At 41.6% G+C, this 18,859-nt stretch overlaps 1 protein-coding gene across 1 annotated transcript in view; it reads right to left on the minus strand.

The window, feature by feature from the left end:
* Window positions 1–584: 584 nt before the first annotated feature.
* The window catches only part of SLC30A7 (solute carrier family 30 member 7), a 65,970-nt gene continuing 47,695 nt past the window's right edge, over window positions 585–18,859 (minus strand). Inside the window, exons 9-11 of the mRNA XM_008051088.2 lie at window positions 16,569–16,659; window positions 10,325–10,474; window positions 585–1,479 (exon numbers count right to left, since the gene is read on the minus strand). Coding sequence (XP_008049279.1) covers window positions 1,432–1,479; window positions 10,325–10,474; window positions 16,569–16,659 — 289 coding nt within the window. The 3' untranslated portion in view covers window positions 585–1,431. The remainder of the gene's footprint in view (window positions 1,480–10,324; window positions 10,475–16,568; window positions 16,660–18,859) is intronic.

The following is an 18,859-nucleotide window of genomic DNA, read 5'->3' on the forward strand; positions in this document are numbered from 1 at the left end:
TTTATCGACGTTCTTAACCATCCCGTAGTGGTCTTTTACCCCAAGTATAACTTTTCAACGTTAAAAGGGAATAAATATTGTGATGAAATGAAGTACAACAGGAAAATGTTTCTCCAGATCATTATCTCTTCATGAAACACAAAGGATACTTAAATAGTGTTCAAGCATGTGTCATCTCAAACTGCAATTTTATTTTTCAAATACACAAGAACCCAGAACGTCAACTTCTTACTTCTCAGATCCCTGTGTGAGGAAGGCTCTGCATCACCACACTTGCTCTGTACCTTTAGTAATTCAAACTCAGTAAACTGCTGCTTTAGGAAAGCAACTATATCTGTGCAAAGCTTAAACAGGAAAACTAATCGGATGACTTGGTGTTTGAAGAATGAAAAGCAAAACAACACTGTCACGACCATCTCTGCCTTCAGGCTACACTGCCTTTTCTTTTTGCGATAAAATCTATTAAAATGGCAAGGAAATATACGGAAAGTTTATCATAGACACAATAGCTCTTATAGAAATTTGTAATTCAACAGATGTTTTAAGTCAAAACAATTTTCTGTATGACAGAAGCATTTGCAAAGTTTTGAAAACACAGCCCATAATTTAATGTGATAGTTAAATTTGTTTTAAGAAGCAGATTAACACCTTTTGTTTTTTGATGAGATAAATACAAGAAAAAGAAGGTTTTCATATCCCTAATCCTATGCACAAAGTACATAGGAAGTACACAAAAAGACAAGCTGTAGACTTTACTAGCAAGAGTCCTACTTTGTACAGATTACAGAATATCCATTTTAAACACATACACATGACCTTTGATGGTACATTTCTATGCTGGCAAATACATTTTCTGATACAAAGGCACTTTGAAAACCCAATATGGTTTGGTTCATAAGTTTGTAAGGTACAAACAATTTTACAAACATATGGTTATACTGAGGAATGTCAGCAATTGTGACATTACGCATAAAACAGATTTGCATTTCTTTGAAAAAAAATAATAACAATAACACTGGTTTTGTGGGAATGAAAGCAGTGGCTCCCAGCAGCTTCACGGAAGACACTCCAGAGGACTGGAGACTCAGAGTCTGAATTCTCATAGGCCGGATGAGAGGACGGGGCGAGGGTATTCGGCATGAAAACAGACACACAACACAAAGGAGGGACAGACCAACACTCAGAGGAAGACCAGTAACCTCAGAAATCAAGGCAGTTTGGAGGGAAGCACACACAAGACCAACGTCCAGGAGACCTTAGTTCCAATCCCCTGGCCATGGATTCCTCAGGGCAGACACTGACTCTACCTGGCCTGCTTGGTGCTGGGAGTTGTGGCGATGACTTCTCTGTTTTAAAAAACTGGGTACAATGTTTTGGATTGTACAGTACCAGAAAAATTTGGTCCAAAAAAGCATTATTTCTTTTCATTCACTACATGGCCGCAAAGTCAATCTGTACATAAAGCTGTCTTACTCCAGCCTGAAAAGTTAAAAGAAAAAACATGAGGTAATCAAACAAGCCAATAACAGACTACGTATTTCAGAAAAGTAGTAGGAAAAAATGTGACTTTTTTGAAAAAGGAAAGAATTATTTTTCTCTTCTGCCTCTGGGAAATCATTCTTCATTTTTTAAATCATAAAGCACCAGACAATTATTTCAGAAACAAATATATTCATAAGTTGCAGGAGTCTCCATTTGTCATTACAAAAAGAAAAAGGCAGTCACGTGCCCTGTCCGCAGGGCGGTTCCGGGCTCTCTCTGTGAGAGAGCTCCTGGCCTTCACCAGGCCGCCCTGCTCAAACCCACTCCTGGCTCCTTGACGCTCTTGACTCCCACTCCTCGCTTCAGTTTGGATATGAACTCTCTACTCAGGACTCTGCTCTCCACACTGTCCCCAGTCACACACTATCCGTTTCGTCCTCTCAACTGGGTCACTTCCGTTAGCACACTAACAAGGTTGTTGTTTCCATCTTTAAAAAAAAGGAGAAATCACCTCTTGTGCATGGTGTACACTGTTTGAGTGGTTGCACTAAAGCCCAGACTGCCCCATTAGGCAGTACATGCACTTGTACCCCTAAATCTATAAAACAACAACAAAACCTTTTACTGACCCCTACATCCCCAATCTCTGCTATAAGCAAAAGCCTCAAGAGTTACCCATATTTGCAGTCTGCAATTCCTCACGCAATTACTTCAACCACACCAGGCTCATCTAACTACGTAACCCATGGGTAATAATCCAGCTGATCATGCCCCCCTACAATACATCTTCCCCTTCTGCCTCCCAGAGAACGTTCCCTGGCTGCCTTTTATTTCACTTGTCCATCAGTCCTTCTCAGTCTACTCTGCTGGTTCTTCTTTCTCTGAACACTGAAACATCCAAAGGCCACAGAGAACAAACAAAGCTTGGTACAAGCTCCAATCTCCCTTCCGTAATACTCACCACCTTGGTATTTAGTACAAAACTTGGTTTTTTACTTTGTTTTTTGTTTAGTATGTATCTCTCACTATAATATAACATCATCTCTTCAAGATAAAGGATTTAGTCTTCTTTTCAGTAGGACTCCTAGAATCTCAAGGAGGAGCCAGAACACTGTAGCAATCAGTATTGTTGGCTGAACTGAAATTCTACTAATTTCCTTCTTTTTGAGGCAGGGATAATTAGCATAGTACTTGGTTTAGATGTAGTCAGGCAGGTTTCCTCAGAGAGGTCTAATTTACATAACAGAGGAACAGGGTGGTTAAGCATGCCTGTGTCTTTCTTTTTTTTGAGTTGGAGTCTCACTCTGTTACCCAGACTGGAGTGCAGTGGCTGCTCCCGGCCACCGCAGCCTCGCCCTGGGGGCTCCGGTGGTCCTTCCGCCTCAGCCTTCCAGGTAGCTGGAACTACAGACGTGCGCTACCACACCTGGCTAATTTTTTAATTTATTATAGAGATGAGGTATCACCAAGCTGCCCATGCGGGTCTCGAACCCGCGGGCTCAGGCAATCCACTCACCTCAGCCTCCCAAGGCACGGGATTACAGGCTGAGGCACCGAGCCCGGCTACCTGTGTCTTTCTTATGAGGACACAACCTCCATCCCACAGGTCAGTCATATCAAACCTGATCATCTTGGGGCTGAAATGTGAAACTATCACTGCGGTAAATTACAAGAACAACAGGGAATTACCCCAAACACAGGGACTTACTGTTCTAAGAAAAGGCCAAATATAGTTAGATAGTGACTTACATTATCTAGAAGGTCCTTGTGACCTCAAAAGGTTAAGAGATGGTCATCAAAACTCATGACCAGACACCTGCAGCCCTCCACTGTTAACTCATGGAATAGTTTGTTTAACCATCATTGTAAAATTATATACAGCTTCTTGTCAAAGGCAAACACGTGTCCTTTCTCTTAAGATGCCCATGCTCTCTCTTGAGGGTGTTTTTTCTTTCTATTAAATTTTCTCTTAAACTACACTTTGGACTTTCTCTGAAATTCTTTTCTTTGGTGAAGTCAAGAACCCACAGGGCAACTACACCCCAAGCGACCCAGTATCATCTTGACCCAAAAATGATTTTTTTTAATTAAAGCAAACTATCAGTCACAATAAGCCCCTTCTTGTCAATACCACAGAATGAAAAGCAAATGGAAATATTTAATAGAAAGAAAAAAACAGAATGGGGGATACAAGCCTATTAATACTAACGCCTTACAGAGATTTCTGGGGTCCTCAAAATGCTGCTTTCTAGCATGGCTTTTTCTCTAGCATTATGTAGGAGAACTCTCACTCACTAGTCAACACTCAAAAGGCACTAGGAACTGCTTTAATGGATGAAATTGGACAGACCCCAGAAGCTTGCCAGCACAGAAACATTTTAGTTTTGCCACAAAAAAGAAAAAAAAAAAAGCCTTCCTGTGGGAAGTTAAAGCTCTGTTATTCAGACCTATGGGAAATATATTTAAAGCATCCTCTCCTTAGTTAAGGAGATTGTGGCAGAAAAAAGAACTTAGTATCTATATGTTCCTGAGCTAAAAATTAAAACCAAATTTCAGTTTTTCTCATTTTAAAAGTGTTAATAACACATACTAATCTCACAAAACATTACATATTCATCCAGTGTTTGACAAACATCTAATAAATCATTGCTACAGGACTGTTTGAAAAGGCTATTACAAATTATTATGATTGATTACAATTATGTACCTTAATTTCCTCAAACCAGATGACACCTGAAATAATTATACTTAGAAACTCTTTTGCGAAATTCTTGTATATATCTAACCTGAATAGGAAACAACTACTGCCCACATTAATTGCCTTAATTTCTTTTTGCTTTCAAAAAAACTGTTAGTGAAAGTGAAGTGGGCAGAGGGCGGGCTCCTTTGTTGTTTGCTACGTTACAGCTCCCAGGCCCAACACAGAAGATGGTCATAAAAAAGGGAGTCGCCCAAGGCAGTAAGAAGAAAGAGAAACACAGAGGCTGGCAGAGCATCTTTGCATAATCATGAGCTAATTACTCAAGCTGACGTCCTGCCCCCAGGGCCTGTGGCTTCCCACCAAGCTTAGGCTAACTGCAAAGAGTCATTCCGCTTCATCCATCTGTCCCGCTGGACCCACCCAGACTTTCCAGATTCTCATTTTCCTCTTTTAATTTCCTTCAAAGTAGAGAGAAAGAGGTGCTGCCGGGGAATCCTGTGGCAAGTCACCTACTCCCTGAGTGCAACGAGGTTTTCTAGTTTATTCACATCACAACGACATGACAGATCCTCCAAGGATGAAACAGGGCTCAGGCATCACAGGCTCTTCCACAGAAGGACACTGGGCCAGAGGCTGGCTGGCAGGTCCTTACAGCGAAACCACGGAACACTCATGTGTGTCCTGAGAATCATGGACAAGCCATATTGCAGTCAGCACTTTTTAAAATGGGAAAGACAGCTAGCTATTTTCTACACTTACATGCTCCTAAGAACGTAAATGTTAAGCTGGTATCACAGACTTGGAATATCTTCAATGAATATTCATTGTTGTGGAGCAGAGAACAAATCAGAAGTGAAAAATTCATGAAAGAAAATAGGAATATGACTATAAAATGTATCATTTTGCTTGCATTCTCTACCAATCAAAAATGACAGAAATTTTCTGAGTCTGCGATGAACATGTAATATTAGTCTTTGTCCTTTTAAAAATAAAGTCTTGAGAAACTGCCTTACGCTTCCATGCGATACCTAAGTTATTTCAGGGTTGGTAAAATGGCATAAGTAGGACCAAGTTACAGGTCAAAATGCAAACACAACCCTGGGCTTGCTTTCTTGTCTTCTTGTCTTTGGAAGGCCATTACTTTGTTGGACACCTCTCAGGCTGGCACAGTTGCTGATGCTGTCTCTATTTCCACCACTGTCACCTACCAACACACAGACCGTATGGCTGTCCCACCACCTCCTGAGGACCACAAGTGCCTGCTATAAGAACACGGGAAGATGGACACACAGACACTGCGGGGCGGATCACAAAGCCAACACTTAAAGCCTCTAGAGAAAGTAGAACAAAGATGGAAAGGGTGGAAAGCGGGACACCTCCTTCTACTCCCTGCCCTGCCCTAAGCCCACAGCATGGTAGGTGAGAACCGGAAGGGACTAGGGCTCAGGAGCCTACGCAGGCAGGGTTTCTGAAACCCGAGACTCCCATTGGGCCTGGGAGACTCACGGTTCCTTCCTGGGTGTCCATGTTAACTGCCATGTGAGGCCCAGGGCTGGCTAGAGCACAAAGAGCAGAAGCAGAAAGCCGGGCCTAGGACTTGCGAGCACGAGCGGAGAAGGCAGCAATCCCATCGGGGAGCACACACGCACGGGGCATCGCGTGGGCTTTGTGGGACTGAGGAGGGTGGCACACACCAGGCATATTCCAGGCATTTCTTTAACATGTCGTCTTCAAATATTATTTCTAACAGAACAAAGTATATTAAGACATTTAGGACTACAGTGATGATTGTCACATGTGTTGTATTTTAAAAATTAACAAATGATACTGGCCAGTTTAAAATACAAAACCCAAAATGTTAACTCGCCTCCCTAATCTAGGACCCCACTTTCTCTTCCTGCTCATATGCTGAACACAAAAGATCAATGCTACGTTTTATCAATTCCCAAACGACAAGGGGAAAGGGGGCCAGGGCTTTTTCTATGCCAGCACAAAACCTTGTGGCTTAAAAACTGGGTTGTCACTTGAGAATCCCAAAGGAATCTAAGTACCGAAGTGACTCCCAGCAAATCACTTGTATGGATACTCTACATTCACGCCTGGCAAGCCAGCTGCCTCAGTAGTTACAGGTTAACTGGTAGCTCTGGACTTAATTAGTATACAGTTCTAAAGCAGTCAAAAAGCTATAGTTTTAAAAAACAGAAGTTATAATTCTCATACTTCTGATGCTATTCTTCTCAGTTTAAAGTTACCCTCATATATGTTTTAATAAGAGCAATGTTTAACCAAAAACTATGACTTAAATTCTAAGTTAAGATCCGCTGTAAGAAAAATACCTAAAAATATAACTAACAGTATAAAGGGTATAAGTCATTATTGAAAAAAATCCTTCTTTTGGTCTTTTGGAATTAAGGCCACCAGTATTTTAAATCTTTCTATAAGAAATATACCTAAAGCATTAGTGTGATCTTTTTTCTCAAAAATGAAGCAATTTATGCCAGGTGTGGCTCACACGCAGCACCTTGGGAGGCTGAAGCAGGAGGATTCCTTGAGGCCAGGAGATCAAGACCAGCCTGGCAACACAGGAAGACCCCGTCTCTAAGAAGAAAAAAAAAATAAAAGCAATTTCACTATGACTTTTGTTATTTTGAGAAGTAAAAGTTATGAATAAAATGTAATTTAAAATTTAAATTTCATGAAATGAAATGAAAATGCTCTCGCAACCCTATCTGATAGTGTAAGGACATGCAGTGCTAGGGAAGAGACAAAACAAAAACAAACAAACAAAAAAGGCCAGATGCAAGGGCTCATGCCTGTAATCCCAACAATTTCAGAAGTCAAGACAGGAGGAATGTCTGGCCCAGGAGTTTGCAACCAGCTTGGGCAACACACCAAGAACTCGTCTCTACAAAAATAAAAAAATTAGCCCGGTATAACGGTGTGCACCTGTAGTCCCAGCTACTCAAGAGGCTGAGGTGGGAGGATCGTCTGAGCCCAGGAGGCTGAGGCTGTGGTGAACAGTGATGGATGGTGCTACTATACTCCAGCCTGGGCCAACAAAGAAACACAAACTCAAAAAAAGAAAGAAAAGAAAAAAAAGGTTTAATTTGCATATGTCAGAACAAAAACAGTGCTCTTAAAACAACTGTAAAATCATTAAGTATAGGAATAAAAGCCATTAGTAGGGTAACTCTCACTCCTCCCTGGGAAAAATGCATTGAACCATCTTCACTGCAAGCCCCAAAGCATCCCCTGGTCTCCGTAAGGAATGAAATAAAGTTGACTTGACTTCAGCTAATAAAAAAAGCTTAAAATATTCCAAGTGCAAATGCAGTTTCCAAAACCAAAAAAGCAGCTGAATAAACTTTCAACTTCAGCCATTTAAAAAGCCAAAACCTCGAGGGTTCCCAGAAGACCCTCCCTCCACCTACTGGAAGGGCAAGTTCAGCAGTTCCAAGCACTGACAGCTGCTGTCTGCGTCCAAGTCTGGAAACTGCATTCTGCTCCAGAGGGAAAGCCAAGTGCAAGATCTTCCAGGCTGACCCTGAGGACAGAAGCTCACACTACAATGGGGGGAGGACATGGTCAAAATTGGAGAAGATTCAGGGTAAAGGAGGGAAGAATGATCGGGAAATGGCAGTGAGAAGCGAGGGCACCACCAGCCTGGTCTCTCCTTGTCCCTGAAACAAGAGGGAGGCTGAAAAGGATTCGGGGACACGGGAGGGCCAGGCATGTATCATTATGAAGGCCATCATGACACTGTCATGACACAGACTTAGTGTCTGCTCAGAAAGAGGCTGGTTGTTAAAGTTCTGAAATAAATAAGGAGTATCAGCATGTTGTTCTGTTGTTGTGTACCTTTTGATTACACACATGCTCAGGACGGGAGTAAATCCTAATTACACATAAGATTACTTCATTCATTTATTCCCAAAGAGACCCAGTCACGTTTCTCTTTATTAGAGAAGAGCGATTCTATATTTCATTAAGATCTTTTTGTGCTTGTGGTTAAAAGGCCAGTGAGAACTCAACAATATTTTTCCATACTTAGCATATGTAAAGGCGGTTCTGTTCAAATACGGTTTTAAGAATTTGTTTATGCAACAAATCCATTATATACATCTACTCTTCTAAGCACTGGGAATGTGGCACCATGGCATCTGCAGGAACCTACAGAACAACACAGTGTATAGCATGTAGTGTGCGTATCCTGGGTAAAGTATTCTACTTAGAGGGGCCTTTAAGTCTCCAGAGAGGAAGTAACAGCTGCATGGACCTTTAGGCTGGAGTAGGACTTCTGTCTCCCACAGTAGAAGAAACAGGCTGGTCGGTTTGGAGTGTAAAGTCCACGGCAATAAAAGCAGGAGGGAGATTGAACAGTCACCTGGGTTGTGCCAGAAAGCTGGGCTTCACCCTGGGGGCAACGAGGAGCCACCAGGTTTTTAGTTTTCAACTTTTTTTTCTGGAAAGTTTTTAAGTCAAAAGAACAGGACGGTAAACACCTAGATAACTATCACCTGTGGCACCAGTTGTCAACACTGGGCCATCTCTGCTTTATTTCTCTATGTACACATTTATCTGTAATCGTTTCATTTTTTGCCAAAACCTTTGAAAAGTAGAAATCCTAACACTTTCCCTTCAGCTTGTGCCTCCTATGAATGAGAACTTCCTTGTCACCACAACACCACGTCACCCCAGAAGCTCAGCATCCACAACTGTGTGGACTGCTCTGTGGGCTACACTCACACATCCTGATGACCCAGCACTTCCTTGTGGATGTGTCTGTCCACATCCAAGATCCACTTGGGGACCACACAGTGCATTTAATCGTGGCTACTCCCTTAATCTAGAATGATCCTTACCCTTTTCTCCACATTCTAATACTCCAACTAACAATCCTCTAACAGTCCCCACAAGATGGGCCTGCCTAGTTGTTTGCTCAAGACTAGATTTAAGGTATACTTTTTGGCACGAGCACACATAGGTCAAGTACCTACCCCATGGCATCACCCCAGGAGATGCAGCATGTCGGTTTCCAACCACAGATTTGTAAGGCACAGACCTATTTCTTCACTAGATCTATGTCTTAGATCATTCTGATAGATGTGACAATGTTGAGGGTTTTTCTTTTTCCTTTTTGCCAACTGTTACCAGCAAACAAGGCCAAAGAAAGAACTTAAGTTCACTCTCCCTCTTTCTCAGATGTTACTGAAATGATCTTCTTAGTTTCCCAGTATGTATACAATACACTACAACAGTCACCCTTACTGTGAATATCAGTCACATGCCTACATTTCAGTGAAGGCACAAGCCTTCACTGAAAGAACCTGGCTACAGACCATGCACTAATTCATGATTTATTGTTGTTGTTGTTATTTGAGTCAGGGTCTCACTCTGTCATCCAGGCTACAGTGCAGTGGCACAATCACAGTCACCACACCCTTGACCTCCTGGGCTCATGAGATCCTTTCACCTCAGCTTCCCAAGTAGTTGGAACTATAGATGCAGCACTACCACACCTGGCTCATTTTTTATTTTTGTGAAGACAAAGTCTTGCTTTATTGCCCAGGTTGGTCTTGAACTCCTGGGTTCAAGCAATCCTCCAATGTCAGCATCCCAAAGAGTAGCTGGTACTATAGATGTGTGTCACTACACGCAGCTAATTTTTTTTTTTTTCTTGTAGAGACAAGGTCTTGCTATGTTGCCCAGGCTGGTCTCAGACTCCTAGGCTCAAGCAATCCTCCTACCTTGGTTTCCCAAAGTGCCAGGATTACAGGTGAGCCACCATGCCCAGCCTAATTCATAATTTGAATATGCTATTAAGAAAAACCCAACAGTATATTAAATATTAAGTCACATAATAGGTAACCATGGTTTCATTATCACATAAAAAAGTTAATAGCCTTTTGGCTTTTAGCTAAAGCCACTGACAAGCTATTATTCTTATTCCAAACACTATCTTCCTTAATAGTATTAACTAAAATAAAGATTTCCCAAACTTGACTCTGTGGTTGAAAAAATGCAGTTTTATGCTTACCTCATAGTTTAGTAGCATATATATGTTAAATAGTAATCATTTTAAAGACTTATAGATACAAAAAATTTTAAGACTCTTAAAAGAAGTTCATAAAAAAGTCATACCTGAGTAAAAATATTATGTGTTTGGCTTAAAATCCACCTAGCATCAGCATCAGGCGCTACTACTAATTTCAAAGTTCCCACGTAGACATCAGAACACAAGGTCCAGAAGTGCTGTTCTTGGAGGCTGTAGACCCCTTGCAGCTGCTGCACCTGGTAACACGCGGGAGAGGCAACATAAGAACCAGTGCGACAGGCCACTCACAGCTATCATGCCACGTGGCAGGAACAGGAACTCTGCCCACTCACTTGGTCCAGAGAGGAGGTCAAATGCCAGGTACATGAGTATAAGGAAGACCTGAGGGAGCACAGATCAGAACCAGAGGGCATGCCTGAGCATGCTGCAGACACTGAACAGAGAACCGTCTGGATACAAATGAGCTGAGATGACAGATAAAGAGACGTAAGAAGCCGGGCTCGGTGCCTCAGCCTGTAATCCTGAGCTTTGGGAGGCTGAGGTGAGTGAATTGCCTGAGCCTGCGGGTTCGAGACCCGCCTGGGCAACTTGGCAAGACCTCATCTCTACAATAAGTCAAAAAATTAGCCGGGCATGGTAGCACGCACCTGTAGCTCCAGCTACTTGGAAGGCTGAGGCAGAAGGATCACCGGAGCCCAGCAGGTGGAGGCTGCAGTGGCTGGGAGCGGCCACTGCCCCCCAGTCTGGGCAACAAAGTGAGACACTAACTAAAAAATAAAAATTTAAAAAAAGGCATGAGAGAGGAAGAGAAGGACAGAAGCCCTGACTGGAGATGTAAAACAATGGACTTCATGGATCACAAACCAGTTTCGATAAGATCAATAAGCTACAGGGGTATTTCTGAATGAAGTGTATTTTGGACACGACAGTTCTTCACTGTGTCTGTCTGTCCAAAAAACCACAGGACTTTGCATCCCTGGGTCCCAGGAATGAAATGCCAACACACGCCCTTCCCCAAATCATATGCCAACCTCAGGTTTTCCAACCACTCCTTGAGTTTTCCACAGCCTGAAGCTGAGAACTACTGGTCACAAGACCTTGGACCAAAGTAAAAAGATAAAATCAGATGCAGTTTAACAATACAAAATGGAAAAAAGAAGTAACTACAAACAAAAGATTGCAAAAACCATAAGGACTAGGACGCTGACTATAGGAATGTGTCAATATCCGAATGCACAATGATTATACCCAGGGAGAGCCTAGGCCTGCTCCCCACCCGCCCTGCTCCCACCCAGCCCCAATTTGCATGATTCCAGTCTGGATCATACAGGATCTCAGGTCTCAAATTCCAGTCTTGTACTACATCCACCTCTTCCCGAAGCAGGCCAGAGACCCTGGATTTCAGGCAGGCGCTGCCACTCTGTCCAGAATCCTCCTGGGCCCCTGGTCTCCCTCTGAGTGAAACCAGTGCTTGTACAGTGACATGCAGGAACCCGTCAAACGGCTCCTTGTATCCCCACTCCCTCAGCCCTCCGCCGCCTCTCTTCCCTTTCATCAGCCACCTCAGCCTGGTCCCAGGGACCTGCCATGCCCTCTGCCTGGAGGAGTCTTCCCCAGATGTCTGCACGGTCCATATGTTGGGTCTTTACTCAAATGTCATCTCCTCGCAGTAAGCCCACCTCATGATACCCTATCTGAAACAGTTTATTGCTACATGTCCCTGCTTGGCACATAACACTACACCGTAGTGTACACACACTCTCTATCTACGTATCTATGTATGATCTATCCATCTATGTATCTTTCTATAATCTATCGATGTATTATGTACGTATGTATCTACCTACCTACCCACCTACCTATCTACCTATGTATCTCTCTCTCCCCTACCTCCCTCCCTCCTTCCCTCACTATCTATCTACCTACGTATGCATGAATGTATCTATCATCTATCTACCTACCTGCCCATCTACTTCTCTCTCTACCTACCTATGCATGTGTGTATGTACATAGCTACCTTACCATCTCGTTTATTGCCATCTAGCTATCTATCTACCCACCTTCTATCTATCTATCACCTTGTTTACTGCTGTCTCCTTCAGCAGAACTTCAGTTCAACAATGTAAGAGATTTATTTTTGGTTTTGTTTTATGTTTTGTATTTTTAGACTTAAAACAGTGCCTGGTCCAAATAAGTGCTCAGTAAATAGTATATATATTAAATGAATAAAAACACAATTTTGAAAACCTCAACAAAATAGATAAATTTCTGGAAATACCAAAAAAAAAAGCCTCAGAGAGCAACTTTCAAGGAAGAGATGACCTTTGCCTTAGGTGTTCCAGAAAATGGAAAGGATCTGCTACCTGTATTAGTGAGAAATAAACTTGACCCCAAACCAGATAAAGACAGTAAGTCATAAGGTTATTTATCTTATGAACTAAATAAGTTAAATCCAACAGTGTATTAAAAATAACATATCATGACTAAGCTGAGTTTACCCCAAGAGGGAGAGAATAGTTTAACATCAGAAACCTACTCATGGTATTCTTCAATTAATGAAGTCAAGGAGAAAAGTCACACAGCCATTTCAATAAAGGCATTATAATTGCTTAATAAAGCTCAACACTTATTTATGATGTGAAAAAAAAACTGTTAGAAGGACATTTCCTTAATACAGATATCTTCCAAAAATGTGCAGGAAATAAAGCTGAAATCTTAGATAAATTCCCTTTGGGATCAGGAAGAAGAGAAGAATGTCCAAATCACCATCACTGTTTAGCATCTCTGTATAGATCTGCCCGAGTTGAACTAAGATCAGTACTCAGAAGTTAAAGGAAAGGCTCGAGGTGAAAAGATCTGTATAACAATCACGGCTGTTTACAAAGCAAGATGCTACTCTGTGAATATGTTAACTCTGTCAAGGAGCAGCTGGAGGACCAGCTGACAGTACAGAGGAGCTTCCTGTAACAGACAGAATCTGGACCAATGCACAACAAGCTCTTTCTTGACTCCAAGACTCTGATGTTTAGGTAATGCATTTGGGAAGTTAATTTAAAAACAAAACAAAACAAAACAAAAACCTTATGTCTATCAACATTTTCATTTTTATCAGAATCCGACACACGGAGGCATTATTTCTATAAACTCCAAGACAGTTGGTAGGAAATTTGAGAAAATACCCACTGTGCCTTCTTTAAAAACTGCTCTTACGGGGAAGAGTACAGAGTGCACATCTTCTTCCTCTTTTGGACTCTGATGACACAGCGGTTTCAACCACTGTCCCTCCACATTTCTCTAATGGCATCCTCATGGTGTGGTCCACAGTTAGTGAGACAGCCTGACTGAGAAGACTGCTCCACCTCCCCAGGAGCAGCGGCACATTCTTGCTGTCATCCTAAACACAGACTAAGGAATGGTTTCTGTGGAAACTGACTTCACTCTCCAAATTAAGAACACCTGGGGAGAAGGTAGTTGCAGATGAAAGTCTGTGTTGCTATTCTTGCTCTGGCAGTATGAATGAGTAGAAGAGGTGAGGGCTTTAGAGTCAGAGTGATATGGGCTAGGATCTGGATACGGTCACCAGCATCTGTGACCTAGGATGAGTCCCAATTTTACCCAGGGAAAAGAAGATGACACTTACCCTGTAGTTTACTGTGAAAAAGATACATATATATATATATGTATGCGTTCAATACATTGTCCTCCTCAACTATGCTGACTGATTCCACCCTAAAATAACAAACCTTCTATGGGCTCCATTTCACTCTCCCTGTCTCAGAAGACCATTTCACACCTTCCCCTTCTTCTTTGAGACTTCCAGCCTCTCGCATGATGACAGGGCCTTGCCAGTCACAGAGAAAGCAGAAGCACACGGCAGACTCCATGTTTTGTACCATCAGACCGACCAGGCAATCCTCAATTACGCTAGCACCTGCCCTCCCTCAGGGGTCTAGTGCCCTGCCCCGTCTACAATTAACCCTTCCATTGTGCTCTGGGTTCTATCTGCTCACCTTCTTAAGAACCTTATTCCTTTAATAATCCCCTTCACTACTAAATCATTAATTTCTTCCTCTCAGCTGGACAGTTCCTGTCAGTAACACATATTTCTAGAACCATGCTGTGTAACACAAAAGCCACCAGACACATGTGACTATCTAAATGAATACAAGTTAAATTAACAAAATCAGTCCATTAGCCATATGTGGCCTGTGGCTTCCATACTGGACGATGCAGATTACAGAACATTTCCATTATTGAGGAAAGTTCTAAGGGATAATGCTGTTCTAAATTATCCTATTTTTAAAAAAAAACAAATACCCTCTCCTGACACTATGTCCACATCCAGGCCACCAACTCATCTCTGCTCCCTTTAACAGCAACGCTTCTTAGAGGGGCTGTCATGGTCACTGCCTCTCCTCCTAGCCCATCTCCTCCTTTACCTACTTGCCATGCTCTCCTCTCCACACTCGAACTGCTCACAGCAGCATCATTCATGTTCACAGTGCCGCAACCAGTCACTTCTCTGTTCCCACCTCATCTGACCTTGCAAATACCCAGCACGGGTCCCATGTCCTCCTCCTTCAGCTCTGTGACCCCACTCTCCTCTGCTCTCCAGCTCCCTACAAAGTCCCCCTTATCTTGGCCTCCCCATCTTCCAGCCCCCACCCTAAACCAGGACTTGAATGCAGAGCTAAGAGAACAGAGCTCTAAGCTCCCCGGGGTAACCTAAGACAACCTTATTGTTTTAAATGCTGCTCACATACTAATGACTCAGAGCTCTTCCAGGTCCTAAACTGTCTCCACAACTCCAGCTCTGCATATCCAACCACTTAATTAACATTTCTTAGAAGTACAATAGGCTTTCCATGTTAACATATGCAGAACAGAGCTCTTCATTTGAGGGGATTTTGCATCCTCAAATCTGTATCAACAAGGCCTCCATCTCAAAAGGTGGCATTGCCATGTTAGTGGAAAAAGTGACCCAACACTTTTTCCACTAACATAACCCACCTCCAAAACATATCCCAAATGGGTAATTCTCCCCATCTTTACTGCCTCCACTGTCATCTATGCCACCACTGTTTTCACTTAGATGACAGCAGCTTCATCACTGATATTCTGCGTTTCCATTCTCCCTAGAATTTATTCTCTACAATAACCAACAGAATAATCTTGTAAAATCATGAGATGTATGATGTTTCTGCTTCCTGGAAGCTTTCCGATGCTTCCACTGAATCAGAACTAAATCTGAACCTTGCAGTATGACCAGCACCCATATGATCTACCTCCTGATGCTTTTTCATACCGCTCAAGCCATTCTTCCCTTTATGTAATAGGCTTCAGCCATAATGGCCCTTTTTCTGTTCTTCAAACACACTAAATTAGTTCCAGCCGTAGCACTCTTACGTTAGCATTTTCCTTTGCTAGAATATTCCTCTCCAGGATTTTCATATGGCTAGCTCCTTGTTGTCATCAAGGATTCAGCTTCCTTGAATATCTCTTCTTCTGTGAGTCTAATTGAAGCCAACCATGTCTATCACATCACCTTGTTTTCTTTCTTTTCACTCTCTCTCTCTCTCTCTTTTTTTTTTTGGAGATAGAGTCCCACTCTGTCATCCATCCAGGCTGGAGTGCAGTGGCACCATCACAGTTCATTGCAGCCTTGAACTCATGGGGCTCAAGCCTTAGCCTCCCAAGTAGCTGGGACTATAGGCATGTGCCACCATGCTCAGCTAATTTTTTGTAGAGATGAGGTCTCACTTTGTTGCCCAAGCTGGTCTCAGACTCCTGGTATCAAATGATCCTCCTACCTCAGCCTCCCAGAGTGCTGGGATTACAGGTGTGAGCCTCCACACCTGAATAACTTGTTTTATTTCTAGTATAATGATTATCATTGATATTTTATTAATCTATTTATTGTTCAGCACCTGTGTTCACCCTGGACTATAAGCCCTGTGAGAACAGAACAGACTCTGTCCCATTTGCCATGACCGTCCCAGCACCTCAGAAAATGGCAGAGTAGGAGCTCAAAAAATACATGCTAACCAAATGCTGGACATATTCTGTACTATCTCTCAGCTATACAGAGTCTGTATTTTAAAAGAACTGCTCAGTTTCTAGACCAGGACAATTTCTACCACATTTTCTTGAGTAAAGGTCAATATTTTCCGATGATTTTATTCTGGTTTGTATAAATGGCATTCGTGGTCAATTCAATCTTGGAAGAAATACACAATTATTACACACATGCTATCCATATTTGTGAAAGCTGAAACCCAAACAGTTTGGAAACAGCATGAAACCCAATAGTCTGGAAGCTCTGGAACTCACCCTCTGATAGCACTGAGGCAGAGTGTTTTCCAGCAGGGGAGGTGTTCTCTGCATTAGTATTCCAACAGATTCTCTTAAAAGAGGAATAACACTGAGGAAAAGGAAGACAACACATTTATTAAAGCCACATTCTAACAATCCCATCCTACAAGAAGTTACAAAATATCTTCCAATAGTAAAATATATTCTAAGATTTATCAGAAAATATGAGGAAAAATAAAAATTTTTCATGTGATCAGTAAGTTATTAAGTAAAGTAAAAGAACTAGAGAAAATGTGTCACTGTATGGAAGATAAAAGTTATAAAACAGAATAATACTGGATCATCTAAAAATCTAACATAGCACATGACTCCAATGTGGCTAGAACCGTCCAAGGTAATCATAACCTATACTGATGCAAAATTCCCCCAAATGAAGAGTTCTATTCTGCATATGTTAACACTGAAAGCATATTGTACTTCTAGGAAATGTTAATTAAGTGTTTTGATATGCAGATCTGAAGTACTGACAAGAAAAACATAAAAAATGAATACATCAGTCCACTTGTCCAATATTTTTCAGACCTGTTTATTTACTGGTTATATTTCATTCTTTAAAAAGTAGCCACAGATGTAGTAAAAAGAGCTTAGCACCTCCAGGGATGGGGCCAAGGTCTGCATGTGTTGCAGTAGCTGGTCCTCGAGCAGAATTGGAAGCCACTGCTTTATTTACTGTTTACATGATTAAATGTCCACAAAACAATGACTAGTGCAATGGCTTTCAAACCTAGCTCCGTATCAGATGTACCTCGGAGTCATGTTTTGTTCTTGTTTCTGAATTCTGAGTCAGAATCCTTTCAGGGAATGACTGACATGTTTGAGAAGCTTTCCAGATGGCCCAGTGAGTAGGGAGGTTAGGGCTAGGATTAGAGTTAGGTTAGGGTTAGGGTTAGGGTTAGGGTTAGAGCTAGGGCTAGAGTTAGAGCTAGTGTTAGGGTTAGGGCTGGAGTTAAGATTAGGATTAGGGTTAGGGCTAGGGCAGTAAGGCTCTGTTCGACTGCTTGAAGCCAACTGAGAGGGAGGTCAAAGGGAGTTTCATTCCGTTTATTAGATTAAAACTGTTATTACTTTAAACTTACAGAATCTCAAAAATTTCAAAGTAAAACATCTCCTGTTAATAGCTGTAGCCAAGATAAACGGAACAAAACATTTCTCAAGGAAGATCTCGCAAGAAGAGCTTAAGTGATCTTCTGAAGGAGTGGCATCTTTGCAGCAGAAGGCACAGTGGGGCAGTGGCACTGCCAGAGCCACAGGCTGAAGTGTCCTTCGTGAACACCTTTTACAATGTTTCATTTTTAAGACACTAGACTTTGTCTAGTTTAAGAGACTGCGATTCCCCTCTGTAATAATCCCTGAGATGATCAGTATTACACACCAGGACATTATCTTCGACAGCCTGCAGGCTCTTGGTAAGTCATAAGAACGACCATACAAAGATGTCCCCAAATCTTTGTTTAGACATTCATGTGTCTATTCCATGGGTGCTGCCTCCCCAAGTTGGCTATTCCCTGACACTATCTTTTTCAAAAAAGAATTGAGTACATCCATTTTTCCTGAAATTCACTTGGCTCATGAGGACCTTAGCTGAAAACTCTAGAATTGGTAAGAAAGTTTCAGGATCACAGTTAATACCATATTAGAATTAAAAAGGGATTTAGAGATCACTTATCAATTCAAGAACCATATGCAGATAAACATTTTAATGAAATTAATGTTAGAATCAAACATTTATTTTAAAATTAACTAAATGTAAGACATCATAACTGATATAAAGGAACAAATTAGGGTGCATTCTTCTTTTTTCTTTTTTTGTCTTTTTCTGTTTCGTCTTTTTTTTTTTTTCTTTTTTCAGTAAGGGTCAATTATGGGCTTTACTAATTTTTCCATATATGAAATGTGGAATGGCTGCCTCCTTAGATAGAACTTTAATAAAATGATTAAATTTCACAAAAGCAAATGGGCATGTCACACTCATTTTCTACAACAGCAACTTTAAAATAACATAAGAATTGCAGCTATAGGAGCCATAACTATTTCATAAATCTGTGATGGGGGAAATAGTTACTTGTTAAGTCACATGGTGATATGCAATTTAGAACCAAGGTCAATTTCTACAGTAATTTCAAGGGTCATAAAAATGTAAAAGATATCTGTAGACACTCTAGTTTTAGTCTTTTTCTTTCTTTTTTTTTAGTTTTTGCCTTTTAAAATTGTGTTTAGTGCAGGAATTTGTGTCCATATTTTTCTGACAA

Source organism: Carlito syrichta, unplaced genomic scaffold (assembly GCF_000164805.1).
Source record: "Carlito syrichta isolate Samal-C Ts95f unplaced genomic scaffold, Tarsius_syrichta-2.0.1 Scaffold63521, whole genome shotgun sequence".
NCBI lineage: Eukaryota > Metazoa > Chordata > Mammalia > Primates > Tarsiidae > Carlito > Carlito syrichta.